This window comes from Polypterus senegalus, chromosome 6, assembly GCF_016835505.1.
Source record: "Polypterus senegalus isolate Bchr_013 chromosome 6, ASM1683550v1, whole genome shotgun sequence".
NCBI classification, from domain to species: Eukaryota; Metazoa; Chordata; class Cladistia; order Polypteriformes; family Polypteridae; genus Polypterus; species Polypterus senegalus.
In genome coordinates, this window is record NC_053159.1 from 180,941,069 (window position 1) to 180,963,154 (window position 22,086).

Here is a 22,086-nt window from a genome sequence, read left to right on the forward strand (position 1 = left end):
AATTAACGTGAAAGAAGCTATTGAAATGATTGCAAACGGCCAGACACAAGTTAAAGAAAGCACTATAGTAACAAATACAGAATCTCATTACAACGAAATTTTCGTTACAACAAAATATTTTTTAGATTCCTGGGAGTTCGTTGTAACGGAATTTTACGTGTATGTTTACAGTCTGTGATAAAATCAAACCTAAGCAGATAAAAGTCATTTAGGATTTTAAAATGACAACTGACACAATATACTGCCCAGCACAACATTAATACATATGAGAAATAATCAGAAACGTACTTTCCTGTATGTTACACCTAAGAGCAAACACTGCTTGACCAATTTAGTCCTTGAACAATATGAACCATAATAACTAAGGGAACATGGGCAGAACCTAAACATCGAGCAGTTTTTTGAAGACCATAATAACAGTGATATTTTGTGTCAATTAGCCCTGTTCCATAAGGCGAATGAAAGCAAAAAATCGGCAGTTAAAAAATACCCCAATTTAAACAGCAAGAAATTAAAATGTGCTGCATATATCAAGAACAAATGGGAGGGAGATTTTAGAAACAAACTACCTGTGGGCATACATGGTACCAAATGAATGCTTTATAATTACTAGTTAGGAATTTATTTTTTTATAGAATCAATACTTGTGGACTCCACTTGAAATGTTTCATGAACGACTTCATTCAGTACTTGAACTGACTAAATAGTCATAAGCAACGCATTTGCAATAGGACCCAGTATGCGTGTTTTGGAGAATGACAAACACAGATTGTTCTGACAATTATCCTTAAGGAATAGATCAAATAATATAATTTTACAGCATGACAATGTTGAAAAAGGCATCTTTTAAGGCAAGTTTAAAATGTTGTGATTTTTGGGTAACTACAAATTAAAAGAAAGCAGCAGATTGACATCATTTACATGACATAGTTTCATTTATGGGTATAGACTACATAATGTACATACTGAGTTGAGTAACAGATCACAACAAAATAAATAAATAATTCATTTTGCAGCACTCCTTTGGACAGACTGCAGAAAAATTGCCCTAGCATCTTCTCCTGCCATTTGTCAAGTAAGAGTGTTGTATCAGCATCATCTGTCAGACTAGGTAGTTCACTCCAGCCTTTCACTACCCTGTAATCATTTACTTGAAGAAATGCATTCTGGATTTGGTTCTCAACGTCTTATATAAGAAACTCTAGTACCATGTACCCAGAATCTTTAGGAACATCTGGCCTGAATCAGCTAATTATTAAAAAAAAAAAAGAGTAAGGTGAGAACCCAAGAACAAAACAGTTGCCAAGTTAATATGACTGTTTACAAAAGGGTGGCTGGGACATTGAAAGTTTTGTTTAAGGAGCAATGAGTTGAGTGAGTTTCCTTTATGTGACTGTCCTTACAGAATATTGCTGGGCAACCAAAAAGTTCAGTGTCACTGAAGACTCTTGTTTCAGTTGCCACTACCAGAAATGATATATTAAGCAGTTTTCATTTTATTTCCTATAATCTTAATGAGACACAGTTCACAGTGCAAAGATTAATAAAGAACTTCAAATTATAAATGAATGCCTGGAAATGGATTAATTAAAGAGAGAAAATAAAATGGTACATCTACAATTATTTATGTGGTTTTGGTGACCAGAACTAGACTGATCATTGTAATTACACAGTTTGTGCTAAAAGATATAAAAACTAAAGCTGGAAAAAAATCAACATTGCATATAGAATCTTACAGAGGCTTGATTTTGAAACTAACTCAGATTTCACTAGCTCTAGCGCTAAAGAATGTACAGGGAAAGCTAACAAAACAAAAAGCATGAAAAGTTCAACAAACAATCCTTCAGCTCGTTTGTGATGTGGAAATTATTGACTGAGTTAAGGTTAAAGCAGTTGAGACTAGATAACCAAAAGAATATAGAATTACAGTAAGTCCTTACCACTGTCTCACTGTGTGAAACCAAGCAGATGAAGAAATACAGGAAATAACTAATACAAGTGCAAGTGTGCTTTATGGTGCTGGTCAGTGTGAAACCTTCACAAGACAATGTGTTTTGCACAAACTTTTATAGTCAAGGCTTCTGGGACAAGATGTTCATAAGCAGAGTAACTAGCCAATTATCTGAGTCTAACATCATGTGGTCCCACAAACCCACGTGGTGTTTTTAGTATGAGATCAGCCTACCTAAGCATACAAAAAAGAAAAACTACCCATCTGTATGTCAAAGACAATATCCATGAAATCAGCCAGATTGCTGAATTGAGCAGCTGCCCAAGATAAAGCTCCTCCTCTAACACTGATGTTTCATTTGATGCCTCTATTCATTTCTAATAATCATAATGAAAGTAGTGTTCATTTTTTTGATTTTAGAGGAAGGGTATATTTTTTATTAGGGCTTTAAATCCACACTTCATAATATTCTATTATTTTGTATTATTTAATCATTTTAATAAATACTAATTTCAATATGCTGTCTGCATATTTTCAGTGATACAGGGCACCTAGTATGAGAAGACTGCCACTTTCTTTCTCACTGAGTTAGCAGGCTAAACCAGCAGAAAGTAGGATGGTTAGGACTAATGCATTGCTGGTTGGAAAGTGGCGTTAACCAAGCTGTATCAGCCTCCTTGTATCTAGGTTATCCTTGGGCACCCCATGATAATAAGGTATTCCTTCCAGATCATAAAGACATCAATGCAAGATTGACCGGCAGTTCTCGAAATGTCTCATGTAAAATGAGGTAGTGTGCGTCAGAGGTCCAGAATATGCTGTGACCCCACTTTGGGGACGCTGTATTGAAATAGGAAGGTTTGAGAAAAGTGTTTCAGTTTTATTTGAAGTATTATGGAAATCAAAAATTCACCACAAACCTCTCCAACAAAATGGCAATACACTGATAAAAACTGAGATTGTACAGAGAAAGCTTGAGGCTTCTGTCCATTGAGCAACTGATATTACTGCAGATATACAGGACTTACGTAAAAACTAAATTTGTTTTTCCCTGTCTAGTAAATTGAATTTAGCAGTGAGATTACATTTTAACTTTATAAAAGAATCTTAAATTGTATTATTTTAGCTGCAGATCATCTTCATCCTGGACAACAAAAATATCATAATAAAAACTGCAGTTATGCCTTTGCGGTACTGGTAACAGTATTTATAATATGCATAAAAAAAATTACCTCTGTCAAATGCCAGCTTAACATCTTCAATTAAATCACTGAACCCTGATACTCTGTACAGACCTTCAGATTTTAAACCTTTAAAAAAAAAACAAAAAAAAAACACAATAATAATGGGTAAAGTAGAACATAAATGATGCAAGTAATGGGAACTGGCAAGCAAACATAGCATTGTTCAGCATGCTATGTGAACATTATTAAAGCAAATAGGTAGAAACTGTGTCACAGAATTCCTAGATGTCATGTAAAACATTGGGTAATTTGTAAAAACACATAAACCCCTTACACAGCAATAATTACAATAGCTCTTTTGTATTTTGAAAATCTTTCAAACCATTAGAAGATGAAAAATACACATTTATGAATGTAGACAATGGCTGAAAATTTATCTTCTATAAAAATAACATCATAACAGTCCATAATAGTGAATGCAAATGAGCCGTATCCTTAGGGAGCAGAATAGTAAACACAAAAAAAAAAATCCAGACTCCAACATAATTAACTATTCCCTGTCAAGGCTAGATAACTAAGCCCACAGGACCTCACAATAATTTTTCTAGCATTTCAGAATAACTGAATAATTTGTTAACATTTACAGGTAGTATTTAGTTTCTTAAAAGGGGAAAGAGTTTCTTTTTGTTTTAAGAGGGAACTGAGAATGCAAAAGGAAAAAAGACACCTTAAATGTTGTATGTCTGTGAGAAAATACTGAAAATGTAAGAATTACTATGGGAAAGAGCCAATCAGGGGAATATGCAAATAAAATATATGAATGTTAATGACTCAAAACATCTGTTACTAAATAATCTCACTCAATATAGATTTTGGAAGTTGTCAGCAAAATTATTCCCATGATATTCCTTAATCTCTATGCTCCAGATTGGTAACTCCAATTCCCCTCTTTTATTTATTGTTGTCAGTTTTTACCTCTTGATTCAATTTCACGTATGCACATGTCCACTACCATGGGCCTTTTAGTATTGTGGGCTTTCACGAGAGTGGTGAGGTCACAGCTGTAGACCTTTTTCACATGTTTCAGGTCAGGCTTGCAGTCGTTTGGAACCATCTTGGAACACTGCTTGTGAACATTCAAACCACAGTCTGTGGAAACAATGGCAGATTCTTTCAGAACAAGGAGAGACTAATGAAAGGAAGAAATAAAGATGCAATATGTTTACATGTGAAACAGAATAGTGTGTTTACAAGCATTTACAAGCCAATATATAGCATCTAAAGTGCGATTCCTCACTGGAAACCATATGCTGCTTACAAACAGTGCAGACCACAAATGCAATAATTTCTCTTAAGTTAAAAAAAAAAAAACAACAACAAAACTTCTAAACAACAACTGTGAGGCCTGTAGGTGCCAGTCATATAAAGAGATTTTCAATGAAAGGATAATGGAAAATAAAGGAAATATGTTGTGTTTTTGATACCTAGGTTTTTGTCTACAGATTTATTTTTCTTAGCCATGTTCAACATGAATGACCCTTGACATGGAAGAGGCTTACAATAAAAAAAAAAAAAAAGTCCTCTTTGCTGGTGGAGTTGGGAACTATAAAGCGCAAGGTTGCTGAGTCAATCCATTTACTGAACTATCTTGTGTCCCTGAGCATGTCACTCAAGTCCATCAGTTCTCCAATAAATGCAATCTACAAAATAACTGTACTGTGCCTGTGATTTATAGGTTGTTTTGTGGTTAGGAATCAAATTGAGTAACTACATATGAAAAGTGAACACCAAACTGGTCAGTCCATGAAATGTTAAAATTAAAGTCACTAAATACATAGAATCCTAGACATGATCTATCTGTGTGGAAAAATATAATTTATACACTAAGGGGTTGGATCAGTGGTGAAAGCTTCACAATCTTTAAAGGATAAAAAGAGACCCACTCACTTAATAGAAACAATGCTCCTATATGACAAACTGGAAGTCTTTACCACTTAGGTTATATTTCTGATATGCAGTATACAAATTAATAAATGAAAAACAAGCTTTAGAATTTATATTTTCACAGATGAGAGGTGGATTTCAAACTGAAAAGGAAAATGCATTCTGCAAATCTAACCCAGTGTGATGCCCTAATTATTTCAATAAGATTCTTCCAGTAGGTTTGCAAGTAGAACTCAATGGAACATGCAATGAAAACAAACAAACGGCAAAGACATTAGCCAAATGATAAGTAATATGACCACAGATAAGTTGCCTTTGTGCAAATATCAAGTAACACGATTTGTAAGCCAGAAACATTACTTTTTTTTATGACAGTTATTTAAAAATGCATGTAGTTTTTAACATGAGCAAAGAGAACTGCAATTCTGATTTGTGCAAAGACAGCATCTTCATTGAAGTTAATGATGCATTAGTTTAGATATTTACCCAAAGCATTATCATTCTACATTTTTTAATCAACACCATTGTAAAAGTATAAAAGAGCAGGCTGTGCTGCAGACAACAAAACACCTATTTTTATAGCTTTAAAAATAGGACAGACTGTATATTGAGGTTTCCTTTTCACTGCTTAAACAGAGTTTAAAAACACATTCATTTTTTATTAGTGTATAAACATGCTGTATACTCTCAAGAGTCTGAAAATATACATGGTGTAGACAATTTTGTAATTTAATTTTTTTGATAACTGACTTAAAGCAACGCCTGAGGGTTGCCTTAAGGGTGGCAAGTGAGTATACGAGAGTGGGAGACTGAGAAACTAGGATTTCAAAAGGCCAGAGAATGTATCAAAAGGATCAAAATCCTTTTGTATACTGGGAGAACCACAGGATTATGTACCACTCTCATGCATAGTGAAAAGCAAATTGTGTTTTGTGTTGCTTTAGAAATGGCAGCTATTCCTGATGACTGGTGCCTCCATTACTCCTTATGTAAAGTATGTGCTTGTTTCTAACCCTCAAGCCGCTTTGTCATTTAGACTGGTGAAGTTCTTTATTAGCCTGACTGTCTGTCTGAACTGTAAAACACCTATAAAGAGTAATGCTTAAAAACTTAATAAGGCTAGGAAGGATTACTCAGCAAGGACAGAATTTAATTTGCTAGAAACTGGTTACATGCAACAAACACATTCCCATCATGAATTTGTCGGAGAAAGCTATAAAAACTTGAATGACCTGGGCTAAAATCCAGACACCTTGGCATTACATCAGGGTTCTGTCCAGTGTCTCAATTTTACTTTTATAATTATAAATAACTCCTCGTTTCTCTGGGATAAATTATTAAGCCTGTTTTTCTTTGCCAATTATTAGGTGTGTCGCACCCTATCAGCATAATTCTAGACTTTAACAATATTGAAATTCCCATGGCATACTCTGGGAAAATCATTTTGGTTGATAGTTTTATCATTATTTATTTGACATCAGCAGCATACTTAAAGGAACAACAACGTTTATACTAAAAAAAAAAAAACACTTGTGACACTGAAGAGAGAAATATGTAGATGTGCAAAAACTTTGTACAAATCAGTTGTATACTGAAGAGTCTTTCTTGGTCCTTTTATCGCGTTTTTAGTCACAATCACCGAAGAGGAGATCAAACTGCAAAGATTTACCTTTAAATACAAAAACTGCCATGGCAGGAAGTTTTGCAAAGATAAGTTCAACAGAGAACAGTCATGAAAACAATGAAAGACACAGGGTCAGAAGCCCGAGAGTACTGGATGCAATAGGCTATATGCACACTGTAGTGCTGACATACTTCCAGTGAAATCTCATCCAGCTCAGTCACTTTCATTGTCCATACTGAAAGTTGTGATTTTACTTTAGTGGGGAGAATGTCATAGAAAAAGGTCAAGTTTCAGCATACAGATAGCTCCACAGCTGAACATTGTTGTGCACCTTTATGTCGAGCATCCAGTAAGAACAACAAAGTACTTAGTTTATATACATCTCCCTCTGATGTGAGAACTTGATCTAAATGGATCATAACTGTACAGAGACAGAGCTTTATGGTTAGTCCCTATACCAGCGTCTGTAGTCAGTATTTACAAAAACAAAACCTAAAAATCCAGGAAATGAGATGGGGCAGCGACTATTTAAAAAAGGGACTGATTCCTGCGTTGTTTGAATAGAACAATTTCAATGTTCCACTTTGACGACCGAGAATTTGGGAGAAGAGTAAGCGACCAATGGAGAATGACACATCAGGTGAGGAGAAGGATGATATAATCCTTGAGAGACCATGACAATGCTCTGGCTCTGGATCCACCAGTTGTCAACCTAGTGCTTGATGAAAACATGTCTTTAAGAGAGGAGATCCTCCAGCTGTGGAAACAAATTGAGACCCTTACAATGAAGCAGCAGTTTTGGCATTCACCATTTTGCTGGCTGTGTCAGAGACTTTTTTTTTCTTTCTTTCCAAGATATCCAGCAGACTCACGTTATTACATATTATGCATTGTAGCACTGGCGCCGAGTGCCACAGTGGATGGATTCTGTGCTCTTTCCATGGCTCTTTGAGAGATGGCTTGCTATTCTTAAAAGGATTGCTTGCCTTTTGCTACACTAGTTGGTAAAAGCATGTGTGAGAGTGTGCAGAAATGCCATTTTTATAGGCGCTCCTCCTATTGACGATGTAATACCAGCTCTTTCTTTGGTGACTCGTCCCTAGCTGATACAACTTGTCCAGCGCCGTTGCAGTGTTAACCTTACGTACATAGTCTTTAAACTTTATTCAGAGACAGGCGAATTATTGAAATTGTTTTTGTTAAAGAAGCCTAAAGTAATCACATATTTATTTCACGTAAGTTCATAGTAGACAAAAAAAGTTTTGAATACGTTTGGATCTTACCTTCATAATTGCAGAAGTAGCATGAAACAAAGTTTGAAGCCCTTTATCCTTTTTAGCTCCTGACATTTGGTACAATGATTAAATACTGTAATTCAACTTATGTCGTTTACCCTAAGTCTGGGCACGTCTTGAAGTGATCGGGTGAAAAATGCCATAGCTAGTCCAGTTTCATATCATTCTGATGCAGAATCCAGAAGAGAGTGTGCATATAGCCTATTTGGACTACTTTTGGCTTAACCAGTGAACACACAGTAGCACCAATATTTGTGCAGAATAAAAAAAGAAAATGTCCAAATCATACCCTGCTTGTGAGGTGATCCAGGGCTGCAGTTGGCAAGACTTTGCTCTCTTTCTAATGTATAAATTGGATATTTTACCCAGTGCTTAACACTTCTTTCGGGTAAGCCTTGACCTCATCATAAATGTCCTATATGGCAAACGGTCCTTCTTTATCACTAAACCCACCACAAAGTCTACTTTACTGCACATTTAATGTGTAACCACTGAAGAATGGCTATTATTCTTTTTTCTGCTCCCTCTGATCAGAATTGTTATTTTATTTATTTATTTTTTTTAAATATGAACGAACCAAATGTACATAAATGGCAATGGTATAAATATATCAAGACAGGTATTATCTACTGGCACATAACCCTAATGAATATGTCACATGCAGTTGATCAAAAGGTCTAAAGTTCAAGCATGATGTACATGACTGAAATCAAATATAAATTCATAAGAAAAAGCACAAACATGACCTCTTGATTTGAAAACATATACAATGCTATTACATTGCAATAAGCTAATTAACTGGACTATATGCACTTTTTGCATGCTTGTTAATCATAAGCACAGTGTTTACTTCTAGTTTATTCAATTTCACTCTACATTGATTCTTTGATTACAGAGACCAAAGCTTTGCTTGAAATGTACTCTACTCTTATTTAGTTTGACAGTTCATTTTGACCTATGGTAAAGATTATCAGATCTTTCCTCTTTTGCTAGTTACTGTAAGTAATATTTTGGGGATATTGGTTTATTTTTTTAATTTATAAGGAAAGCCTGAGTTATTTAACAATTTAGTGCTGCTAGTCTTTATGCTCTACACACATTCAAGCAATTTTACTCTCCATCTTTGTTTGACTTTGTTATTTACTGGAATTTTTTGTGGAAAATTATTTTTCCAGTAATTTCTCTGCTTGCCATTTCCACAAGATAGGAACCTTTTTGCCAGTGAGCAGATGATGTAGAGTGCATGATGCAGATAGAAAGTAGCGTTTTTTATCTTGCTCTGTACAGAACCAATTCTTTGTTTCCCTGCCTCCTTTCACCTTGAAATGTCCAGAAATATAAGACTCAGCAGCACAGATCACTGCCCAGAAGACTCAACTGCCAAAAGAATAAGCTTAGATTATCAGAACTACTGTGTTGCGATAAAATTATTCATTGTAGCTGCCAATTATCCATTGTTAAAAATATAGTAGGCCTATATTGTGTTATCTACTCTATTCAAACAAATGATAGTAATAAGTGAATATTATATACTTACGTAAACATGCGATTGAAAACCTGCATAGAATGTAATGAGGGCATCATCTTGCAGAGAGTCATTTAATTTTGAAAAGTGTTTACACAACACACTGTAGAATCCAATTTATGGACTTTTCTTGAGGTTGCCATCTAATAAATAATAATAATAATACTACATTCTCTGTTTTTATTTTTAAGATAGCTCTGGAGATTCTCCCTCTTCCAATAAACATGATTTTTTCTTGTCCATTCATTGTTCCCCTTTCACTTAACCACAACAAGCAAGCCATCAAACAAACTAAGACTGATCTCAGCAAGACTGTGTGTGGGCTGAGTGATGGTCTTTACTTCTCATATATAATTAATGCTGTTTAAGCATACTGAGGAACTTACTCCTACCAGTTCCATAAAAAATCTACCGATTCATCTTTACTCAAGCAGAACTCTACAGTATATTAAAGAGAGAGAGAGGTAAGGTGGGGGAGAGGGTCATGTGACAAAATAACTGCGATTTCAGCACATTGTGAACATGAAATGATACTGCACAAACAGATAGATAAGATAGATAAGATAGATAGATAGATACCAGTTGCTGGCTATAGCAGGCTCAAACCATTAAGGACAGAAAATGAGGAAATCTTAATTGAAGGAAAAAGAAAGAAAAAAAGTGCTAAAATTAAATTTCCTATATCAAATACACATATAACACAGAGCACCATGGGAAACCATTTGATTTACCCAATTCCTATTGCATGGACATAGCATAAATAAGCTACCAGGCAATATAATTAAATACATTCTAATGGAAAAATGCATCTTTTTTATTAATTATACAAACAGGAGAAGGAATACAGTACTTGAATTTCTTTACAAAATAAGCCACTTAAAAATTATGATGCAACTAACAAAAGTCACTTTTTTTTTTTTTTATAAAGAGGTGCTATTATTAAGAATGTCATATAAAACTGCTACTGGAAACATCTTCTGGATGGCTACACATTACTATACCAAGAAAATATATATATATATAAAAAAAGAATTTTACAAAGTACAAAATGAACACATCGATACACAGTACTACCAATTAACAGAAAGTTGGAAAATTTTCATCTCCTCAGCAAGCAAGAACAGAAAAAAAAAATCATTCTTTTGGTTTTTAGTATATTTAATATGTTTCTTTGTGAAGAATGGTGCTTAAAGGCTTATAATGGAGTAAGCCTGAAACATGTAAAAATATACAGCCTTTGTCTTATCCATATTCACACGTCGATATTCTCTTTCTCCCTCTCTGGACAAGTCTAATTGAAGGTTGCCATATATTTTAATCTTTGTAAATAATGCATCTGCTACAGTTAATAGCTTACATTTCCCTTGCGATAAGGATTCACATGTACACTGAGCTTAACTATGGAAACATCTGTTAAAATCTGGCAGTGGTTTCTCATTTGCACACATCTGATATACAAGACAAATCACACTGGCGATTGTTCCTTATACTTGTTATGCCATTAATGATATTTACTGGTACCACTTATGCAATAGTGCTAACAGCATGAATGAATCTTCAATGAAGGGATAAATAAAGTTTATCTAAACTAATTTTACCTTCTCTTAATGAGAATTACTTATAAAAAAAATAAGACCTCAAGGACATTCCTGAAAGGTGGCACTCAAGTAACTCGCATCCTGTTCAAGTTTAGAGACACCATTTATTTAATATTCCTTTTTTGTTACAATTTAATAAATGTTTTCACAGTTTTTTAATGCATCTTTCCTATTCAGTTTTTACTATCCCACAATATAATTTTGGGTGCTTTTTTGGACTCCTTCCTTCTATTGGGATATGAGGTTTGAGGCAGATGTTAACACAAATAGAGATTAATGGGAGACACAATTGTACATACTATGAAAGAGCATGGATGTCCACTTTTAACAGAAAATCCATTCAAAAATAATGCCAGAGCACTGATAAAACTCAAGCAAGTAAATCTAACTTAAAACCTTATAACTCTAAACATTCTCACCATTGTGTAGGTGGTATAGACTCGCTAATATTACTTTTGCATTGAAAGGTATTATTAGAATTTACACCTTTATAATTTGTAAATAACCAAACCAGCTAACAGATAAGTTTTATACAAAAAGCAACAGTAAGCCAAAATGTTGGAAAGAAGAAAGGTTAATCTAATGTGACTACATTAATGCTCACTAAATTTCAAAGAAATTTTAAAAATATTTCTTCACAAAAAGAAACATAATAGTAATATGTTAAACATAGTATCTTGAGGAGTCTCAAACTCTATCTTGAAATTACCTTTGACAACTGAGCTAAACAGGAACTGGCAAGCAGCACTGGGCTACAAAATATTTCCCATAAATCTACCTAGAAAGCTTAACCTGGTAGTGCCTGCACTGTATAACGGGGAACTTCACCCAGAAACAGAATTAGATTTACAGGCTGAGCACAGTAAGTAAACAAGCAAACAAACAGCAGCCATTGTCTAGAATGTTCATTTTGTAAACACCACTCTATAGTTAATCCCAAAACAGGGCCATTTATTAATAATTTATTAAGACTGACCTGTACAATGATTTAGACAAGTAATTTAGACAATTTACCGTAAGCAACGTGCTTAGTAGTGTCACACAAACTTTAGCCACTAGTCGATAAAACATTTAGTTTATGGTGTAACTCATAGAACATTAAATGTACAATATGTGAAAAAATGTGCATATTTGAAAGTATTTAATGGCTAATATCTGAGGTTATGTAGCACATTGTGTATATTTTAAGGTATTTAATGGCTAATATCTGTGGTTAGCCACTAATTGTGAGTAGCAGTAATACAAGTACAGGCTTATTGTAGACTGAAGACAAGGCCCAAAAGAAAAAAAAACTTTATAAACTTTATTCTACCACGTAGTTTAGAGCTCCAAACAGCATGTAATTATAACATACACAAATCTTTTTAAATTGAATAAGTCTATTTTCTTAAAATGGGGAAAAAAAGTCTAAGTAGACAATAGAATTAAAGAAGTACAAAAAGAACACTTAAATGCATACCAGCACACTTCACTCCCTGAGCAATGAGACCCCACATGAAATTTGCACAATATTCACACCAGTGAGGTCCTCTGAATGTGTGAACCTACAGAAAGAAAGATAAAAACATTTACTTTGAAACTTTATGATACTAACCGCTTCAATTACTTTGTTTTTGTTTGTGACATTTGAGAACTTTAAAAGGGGAAACATTAGAGGTGTTAGTCAATCAGAAAATTCATATTTATAACAAAAAACCTTTTAAAGACAAAGTAAAAAAAAAAAAAAAGCCAGCTATGTATAGTATACAAGTACAAATCTGTAAACCAAAATATGTAATATACATGATATACATGTACAGTATATTACATATCTATTACATATATATTTATGCATGTGTATTAACATACAAAGAGCACAAAACATTTTCTCTAAAATATGCCACACGATAAAAAATATATACACATTATATACATGCATGTAGCACACCTTTAAACACAATAGGAAAGCATGCAGGCACAAAATTCCCAGCCCCTTCCTCCCCCCCCAACTGAATCATGGTCTAATTAAAAAAAATAAATGGCACAAATCAAAAATATTTATCAAAAGACAGCAGCTATTGTAAAAACAGACCTGGACCGATGAGATAATGAAATAACGGGGAAAATATGAATACAAATTATTCAGGAGGAATTTATTAAAAATTGAGAAGTAGTCTCCAAGCGGGGGCAGGCAATAAGTCTTTGGTGATGCCAAGTGCATGAGAGGGTGTGTTGTCATGGAAATAAGCAATAACGACGTTGGAGCAGCAACATCAAAAGCTGCCTCCCAGAGCGAGTGAAACCAAACACCATGTTGTGATGTTCGTTACTGCCCCACTAGCACAGGATTCATTGCTAGATTAGTATCAGTACAGAGTACAAGTTTACATTATAGTCCTGATAAAACTAAATAAATAATATACGAGCAGTATTATGAAATGGTGTATCATCCAAAATACTTAAGTATTGGCTACTCTTTTCTGAGATCTTTTAAATGACATATTTGAAAATTTTCAAAATGAAAACTCTTAAGAACACACTCCTTATCTATATGTCTATCATAGTCACAACTTTACTTTTAATAGAACCATAATGGTAACTATACTTCAAACTTCAGACAACCCAAAACACGCGCAGATAAAATAATAATTAAAAAAAAAAAAAAAAGACAAGGTGCTTCTAGTCATTTTTAAGCTCCTGAACGGTTTATATTATAAATTCAAAACAACATTTACAACATTATATTCATTCCCACAATATTCTGCTGAATGCTGATAAGAATACCCTGTCTGCTACAGTTTAATATCAATTGTAAAGGATAACAATAGTCAAGGCACTAAAACTGTTTAAAGAAAGATGCACATCAGAGATGGCAGCTTTGTACGAGTCAGCAGTTTGGCTGCCCTCGACCAGATTCATTTCCTTTATTCCTGGGGCCTCAATTACAAGGAAGGTACTGTAGATATGGGAGGTATACTGGATACAGCTAAGTGGTAAAGTGGTGGTACCTAGTGCTGCTTTTGAAATCATGCTGTTGGTTCTTTAGCATCTAACTGCAGTCTGCCCACACAAGCTTTACATATTGGACACCTTTAGGTTTTATTTTATTTTTATTTTTTTTTGGAATCGTGCATTTTACTTTCATTCAGGCAGGAAATCTAACTTAAAGCTTTATTACTCTCAGCATTATTACCATTGTAAGAAGTAGGTAGCACAGACTCAATAATATTGCATTTGCATTGAATGGCATTATTAAAATTTAGTGCTTTATCATTTGTAAATGAGAAAAGCAGCTAGCGGATCAATTTTATACAAAAATATCAGAAAACTAAAATGTAGAAAAGAAGAAAGCTTAGTCTAATGTTACTGCATTTATGCTCATTAGTAACAGTTATTTTCAAACTGTTGCGAAAACTGATTATAGCATTATAAGCAACATTTTAATGGGGGTATACACATTACTCTGGGGGCTTTTCCTTAGAAAAAAGCATGCAGATATATAAACATATTTAAAAAAAATAAATAAAAAAGTTAATTTTGACGCTTACCTTAAAGTTGTGGACCTTCTCGTATTTCTGAGCACGTTCATTTTCCTTCAAAGTGGCCCTTCTCACCAACGAAGTCAGCTGTGAATAAGCAAACAGTTTCAGTGGTTGCCAAATTGTACTCGCTGGTTTCCGAGGTCCCATTTTCATTCCTAGTGCTGCTGCCAGTATGTCCTGCTGATGGCTTTCTTGCTTAGGCTTGTGAATGAATGACTTGTCACTTTTCAGGCTAGAATATGATTCTCTAGATGGCATTTTGGCAGGCAGAGTTATATCTGAATTTATCAATCTGATTTGCTTTACTGATTTTATTTCTAAAAGCTCATGTCAGTGCTCAAGAACAACAAATACTTTGACGAAGGGACATTGTGTCTTACAATGTTTTCTAAAAGACATTTGCTGCTGAAATAAAGAAGGCTCCCTTTGAAAACAGAGAAGAAATAGGACTGGTCAGCACAAGACCAGGACCTTTAAAGATGCTTACTTAAAAAGAAGAAAAACAAAAGCTAAATGCACTCTAAAAAAAACAAGCAAATAAAATGAATCTGTGCCCATCATTATCTACATACAAGCCTGATGCATTTTGAAACAAATGTTTTAATCTTCTTTCCTCTTCTTTTGAAAGGATATTCACAGAGCATCACAGACACAGCCTATTCTGCGTGTGATCAATTTCTAGCTACTGAACGGCTGCCAGGCTCTGTCTAGCAAAGGAGGGGGCCGTCCAACAGCAGTCACGCTGGATTAGTCAGGTCCTCTAAGGAAGCAGCTAACCAATGACAAGAAGCTGCCCATGCTGTATTGCTTTAAAAACAGGAGACTCACACTATTGCTGCCAGTAAACCCATTAAAAACAGAGCTAGCATATTACCTAAATGTTATACAATGCTCGCAAGTTAACTTCTCCCAAAGAAGACAGTTTGTTACCCTGTATTTTCCAATATTTCTACACTACCCCCCACAAAAACACTCGATGTTGTGCACATCACATTAGACAGTACTGTACTATAAAAAAGATGAGGACTATACCAGCATGATTCAATTCAAGCTGGGAGCAGACTTTCTAAACCACTGCTGCCGAGGTATTTAGACAATAAAATAAACACAATTGCCTGTGCCTCTATGAGAAAAACTGCTTTAATGTTTTTACTTTAACTCCTGAAGGTGCCATTTAGTTAATATATGCTTTAAATATATGCACTGTTGACAATGCTAACTTAAGAGAACTGTAAGAATTCAAAGTCTTCACCCTATAAAGTCATTACCCTTGTCATTTAGGTGCTGAAAACTCTCTTTCACAAAATATCATCGTAATTCATTTAACTGACTCATTATGCGACGGTGAGCAGTCACTTAATTGAAAAAATATATATGAGTGCGGCAGACAGCTGGGGACCCTACCCAGTCGAGACACCTGGACGGTCCACGAGATGGACAATACCTTCCTTGGGCCACGAGAAGGCAGCCACCTTGGTCTGCTTGGGGGCCACCTGAACAGAACTGGGAAGCTCATCCCTGTGGGAGGACGTGGCCACCGCCAGGGGGTGCCCAGATGTTTCTGGAACCCTGGATGACAGCACTTCCGCCACACCAGGAAGTGCTGCCGGAAGAAATCCCAGGGGGACCTGGAGTGCTTACGGGTGGCTTCATCTGACACGTCTGCCACACCAGGACACCAGACAGAGGACCTGGAGCCCTTCCAGGTAATTATAAAAGGGGTTGCCTCCCTCTAGTAGATGAGCTGGAGATGGGAGGAAGGAGATGGAGCTTGTGAGGAGGGGAGTAGAGGCGACGAAGAGAGAGAGAGAAAGAGAAAAAGAGACAAGACTGTTGGTGATAAGGCATTGTGGTGCTGTTTACAGATAAACGTGTATGTTTTGGACATTTATGGTGTCTGTCTGCCTGTGTGTCCGAGGCTGACTGTCCACAATAGACAGATAGATAGATGTGAAAGGCACTATATAATAGATAGCTATTTTAGTATACTCGGCAGGATAGATAGATACACACACACTCAGGAGCACATATATATACATATGGAAGTAAAGGTCTGTGATACAGTTTGGATATTTGTAGCTAGGAATCCACAAAGGGAAAAAATAATCAGATATCTTAAAATAGCATTTTATTCCTAAGCTTTTGACAGCCTAACAGGTTCAGAAGAAAATGATTAGACACACAGGAATCAAAGGCAATATATAGCAAATGAGGGAGGGGGTGAAGGTGCAAGAGGATGAAGAGGATCAATAAGGTGTGGTTCGGATGGTGTTAGTCATAATGTCTTTATTATTTAAGATGTTCTTCTTTTTAAACCTACATATGCTAGGTTCATGTTCAAATATCTGTTAATGGCATTTTCATTTGAGAGCTATGATTCAGCCAGCTCTCTAACCGTGTCTAAGTTAAACATGTGTGTATATTATATATATATATATATATATATATATATATATATATATATATATATATATATATATACATACATATATATACACACACACACACACACACACAGTGGTGTGAAAAACTATTTGCTCCCTTCCTGATTTCTTATTCTTTTGCATGTTTGTCACACAAAATGTTTCTGATCATCAAACACATTTAACCATTAGTCAAATATAACACAAGTAAACACAAAATGCAATTTTTAAATGATGGTTTTTATTATTTAGGGAGAAAAAAAATCCAAACCTATATGGCCCTGTGTGAAAAAGTAATTGCCCCTTTGTTAAAAAATAACCTAACTGTGGGGTATCACACCTGAATTCAATTTCCATAGCCACCCCCAGGCCTGATTACTGCCACACCTGTTTCAATCAAGAAATCACTTAAATAGGAGCTGCCTGACACAGAGAAGTAGACCAAAAGCACCTCAAAAGCTAGACATCATGCCAAGATCCAAAGAAATTCAGGAACAAATGAGAACAGAAGTAATTGAGATCTATCAGTCTGGTAAAGGTTATAAAGCCATTTCTAAAGCTTTGGGACTCCAGCGAAGCACAGTGAGAGCCATTATCCACAAATGGCAAAAACATGGAACAGTGGTGAACCTTCCCAGGAGTGGCCGGCCGACCAAAATTACCCCAAGAGTACAGAGACGACTCATCCGAGAAGTCACAAAAGACCCCAGGACAACGTCTAAAGAACTGCAGGCCTCACTTGCCTCAATTAAGGTTAGTGTTCACGACTCCACCATAAGAAAGAGACTGGGCAAAAACGGCCTGCATGGCAGATTTCCAAGACGCAAACCACTGTTAAGCAAAAAGAACATTAGGGCTCGTCTCAATTTTGCTAAGAAACATCTCAATGATTGCCAAGACTTTTGGGAAAATACCTTGTGGACTGATGAGACAAAAGTTGAACTTTTTGGAAGGCAAATGTCCCGTTACATCTGGCATAAAAGGAACACAGCATTTCAGAAAATGAACATCATACCAACAGTAAAATATGGTGGTGGTAGTGTGATGGTCTGGGGTTGTTTTGCCGATTTAGGACCTGGAAGGCTTGCTGTGATAGATGGAACCATGAATTCTACTGTCTACCAAAAACTCCTGAAGGAGAATGTCCGGCCATCTGTTCGTCAACTCAAGCTGAAGCGATCTTGGGTGCTGCAACAGGACACTGACCCAAAACACACCAGCAAATCCACCTCTAAATGGCTGAAGAAAAACAAAATGAAGACTTTGGAGTGGCCTAGTCAAAGTCCTGACCTGAATCCAATTGAGATGCTATGGCATGACCTTAAAAAGGCGCTTCATGCTAGAAAACCCTCAAATAAAGCTGAATTACAACAATTCTGCAAAGATGAGTGGGCCAAAGTTCCTCCAGAGCTGTAAAAGACTCATTGCAAGTTATCAGAAACGCTTGATTGCAGTTATTGCTGCTAAGGGTGGCCCAACCAGTTATTAGGTTCAGGGGCAATTACTTTTTCACACAGGGCCATGTAGGTTTGGATTTTTTCTCCCTAAATAATAAAACCATCATTTAAAACTGCATTTTGTGTTTACTTGTGTTATATTTGACTAATGGTTAAATGTGTTTGATGATCAGAAACATTTTGTGTGACAAACATGCAAAAGAATAAGAAATCAGGAAGGGGGCAAATAGTTTTTCACACTACTGTGTGTATATATATATATATATATATATATATATATATATATATATATATATATATATATATATATATATACATACATACATACACACACACACACATACTATACACATAATATACATACATATATATATACACACACACACATATACTGTACACACAGTATAAAAGAAGAACACTAGCAATGTCCATTTATTTTAGCTCTTTCAGCATGGTGCTATAAGACTTTTCACTATGGCTAACTCAATGTAAAACAGCAAATAACAGAATATATACCGAATGATAATAAAGTACAATTTCACCAATTAAAACATTCAAGAATTTCAAGTTACCACTACTCAAATTTCTGAGGGTGCCTTTGAGATTCCTGAAGTTCTGGGTAGGCAGAAGGCCATTCCTTTATGTGGCACATTAAAACCAATTCAGAACAATCACTTAACTAACAGAATGTCACTGAAAGGAAACTGGAGTATACAGAGGAAACCCATGGGGACAATGTGCAAACTTCACCCAGACAGTGACGAGACTAGCAGATCCCTGGTGCTTGGAAGGAGCAATGCTATACATTGTATTATCATCTGCCCATATTACTTTTGCCTGTACTGTAGCTCTTTAAAAACACAACACAGTGCCTTTATGACTTTTGTTTTGAAAATTGTGTTTGTATTATTTACTGGAAATATAGCAATCTTTTTAGTAGCAAAAGCTGTACTATGTAATACTGCAAAACACAATACATACCCCCAACCAAACAGCGCAGATGATGGAGCCAAAACCCACTGAACTAGTTCAAGACTAAGTGTATGCACAATGCCACAATATTAGTATGCTCTTGCTAGCCATAGACTGTAACTGCTACACACTCTCTCTCCATTTTTCCAAAGAAAGAGATGGAGGACATTGGCTAACTAGTAGCTAAAGCATCAAGCTAGAATAAACCACATGTAGGTAGTTCATGTGTAATTTGTCTCACCCTAGATTATGTATACTATTGTAAATTAGGTTTTTGAAAAGCATTAAATGAAGAAGAGTCTTTTCTCATATTTTACCAAGTTTTGAAAAAAATCATTTAAAATGAAATTTTTTTTCAATAATGATGATTTCCCATTGGACACACCATTCCTAAACATATTCATGAGACTAGTATTTATTATCTGAATATAAACAAAACTACTCTGCAGATTAGTCTCCATCTGTAAAATAACACCACACCATTAAAGCCTTGTAGCTATGAGTACTGGAGAGCCTGCATGTAGAAAGAAGCAATTAATTCACCATCAGCATTAAAATTCAGACATCAAACAAACAGATTCAGTCGGCAATATGCTGGTAGCTTGCGACGGTTGGAAAGAGCACAGCTTTGCAAGAAATGAAAAAAAAGACAAGCAAAAATGTATACTAATCAAAAGATAAACTAAACAAAGGATATTTGCAAGTGAACGGGCACAGTGTCCAGCCTGATCTTATCTGACCTTGCAGCAGTCTCATTAAATACCCTGGCAGCTGCTTAACTACCTCTCTATTGTGCCCCAAATCCCTTCATTTTATCCAACACTTTTTAATGACTACCCAGAGTTATATAGTCTTAACCTTCTTTATGGGGAGGGGGTAGCTATACAAAATTCACAAAAATATTTATTTGCCGGTGTTCAGTTATGAAAAAAAGGATGTAAACCAGACAGAAGATTACTGGGAGACAGCATGACAAGATAATTATCCATAAAATCTTGGAAGTATGGAAGGACCGTAAACAACATGACACTTAAAATAATTGATTGCACAAATGATATGAGAGAGGGAGCAATATACAATAACCACGTGTCTGCTTAAGGCGCTCTTCCTCGTTCTTTCCTAAAAAGCGATAGGATTGGCCTGCTATAATCCCATTACCCATATCAGATCTGGGTGGATTAACGGCTGCTAGTACTGTTCATGTTTTAAATTTTATACATTATTTTCTTTTTTCACATGTGGTCAAAGACCCTCTATTTAAAGCTTCCATGTGAGAAAGCTCACAAATGTTGTAGCCTACTAAAATTAAGTTGTTTATTCACACATTTACAGTTAACTGTTGCAAACATTGTTGACATTTATTGCTTAAGATCAAAACGACTACAAAAAAAAAAAAAAACATTTGTTGACAGACGTAACATTATGACCAATGTGGTGGCTCAAATAATAATTTAATGGTTTTGTCTGCCTGTGTCAGTTTCCAGCTGCGCAGAGACAATATAGTATAAGGACAGTATGTGTCATAGGCAATTCCATGCTGTTCTGTAATTGACATTCATTTAATCAATCTTTTGCAAAAACACACAGCAAATGAAGTTTATAAGAAAGATGGATGTATATTGTAACTCATTTGTGATGACAACTGATCAATCAAAGGCAGGACACTACTGATTGGCCTCCACATAGCTCCTTTAACTAAAATAGCTGGCTGGATTTATGGAACTTAAGATAATGTACACAGACCCTTCTTACTATAATGTCTATCTTTATGTACTGTATATAGATGTCTCAACTTGTGATGAAGAGGTCTATACAACAATGAAGTGAATACTGTATCACTTCCACTTATCCATGATTAATTGCTCCGATATGTAAGAAATTTATATAAACCTGTATGGAGGTGGAGGGTGTTAATGCAAGACTTCATTGGTGAGTAAATCTAGCAATACCCAAGTGTCCTTTAAGTGAGATACCAACATGTACGTGTCTGACTTGTGTAGAATGTGCTGTGTTATGCTCCTTCTGTTCCTGATCGTCTACAGGATGGATATGGGTAATTTGGCATGCCCAAATTCTACTGTTGGGATTCAAAATTTCACCAATTAGGAGCTTTACTTTCCATTTCCTGGACAAGCTGATTGCAATGTACGTCAAGCAGTCACAACACTGCCTAATATTGAATAGGTCCCCCATCAGAACAATTCTGCCCCATCAATGCATGGACTCTGCCAAGACCTCTAAAGATATCGTTTGGTATCTGGCACCAACACATTAGCAGAAGTTCCTTTAAGCCATGTACGTTGGAACTTCCATGAATCAGACTTGTTTTTTCAGCACATCCCACAGATGCTCGGTTGAATTGAGATCTGGGGAATTTGGAGGTCAAGTTCAGACCCTGAACTTTTTGCCATGTTCCTCAAACCTTTCCTGAACATTTTTTGCAATGTGGCTGGGCACATTATCCTCTAGGGTGGTCCAGATCTAATTATGCAATTTTCATTACGCTATAACTTAAGTTTATTACATAGAAAATCACCTGAAAAATCCCGGACCATCTAGAAGTGTGCAAACTGACGTCATGAAGAATTGTCT

At 35.5% G+C, this 22,086-nt stretch overlaps 1 protein-coding gene across 3 annotated transcripts in view; it reads right to left on the bottom strand.

The window, feature by feature from the left end:
* The window catches only part of chn1 (chimerin 1), a 181,300-nt gene that overhangs the window by 8,820 nt on the left and 150,394 nt on the right, over window positions 1-22,086 (bottom strand). For 2 of the 3 annotated variants that reach the window (XM_039757676.1, XM_039757675.1), the window contains 4 exons: window positions 14,649-14,726; window positions 12,581-12,665; window positions 4,111-4,284; window positions 3,184-3,261 (listed from right to left, as the gene is read on the bottom strand). In XM_039757676.1, coding sequence (XP_039613610.1) covers window positions 3,184-3,261; window positions 4,111-4,284; window positions 12,581-12,665; window positions 14,649-14,726 — 415 coding nt within the window. Of the gene's footprint in view, window positions 1-3,183; window positions 3,262-4,110; window positions 4,285-12,580; window positions 12,666-14,648; window positions 14,727-15,214; window positions 15,341-22,086 lie in introns of those variants that run through there. The other variant, XM_039757677.1, reaches the window with a different exon arrangement.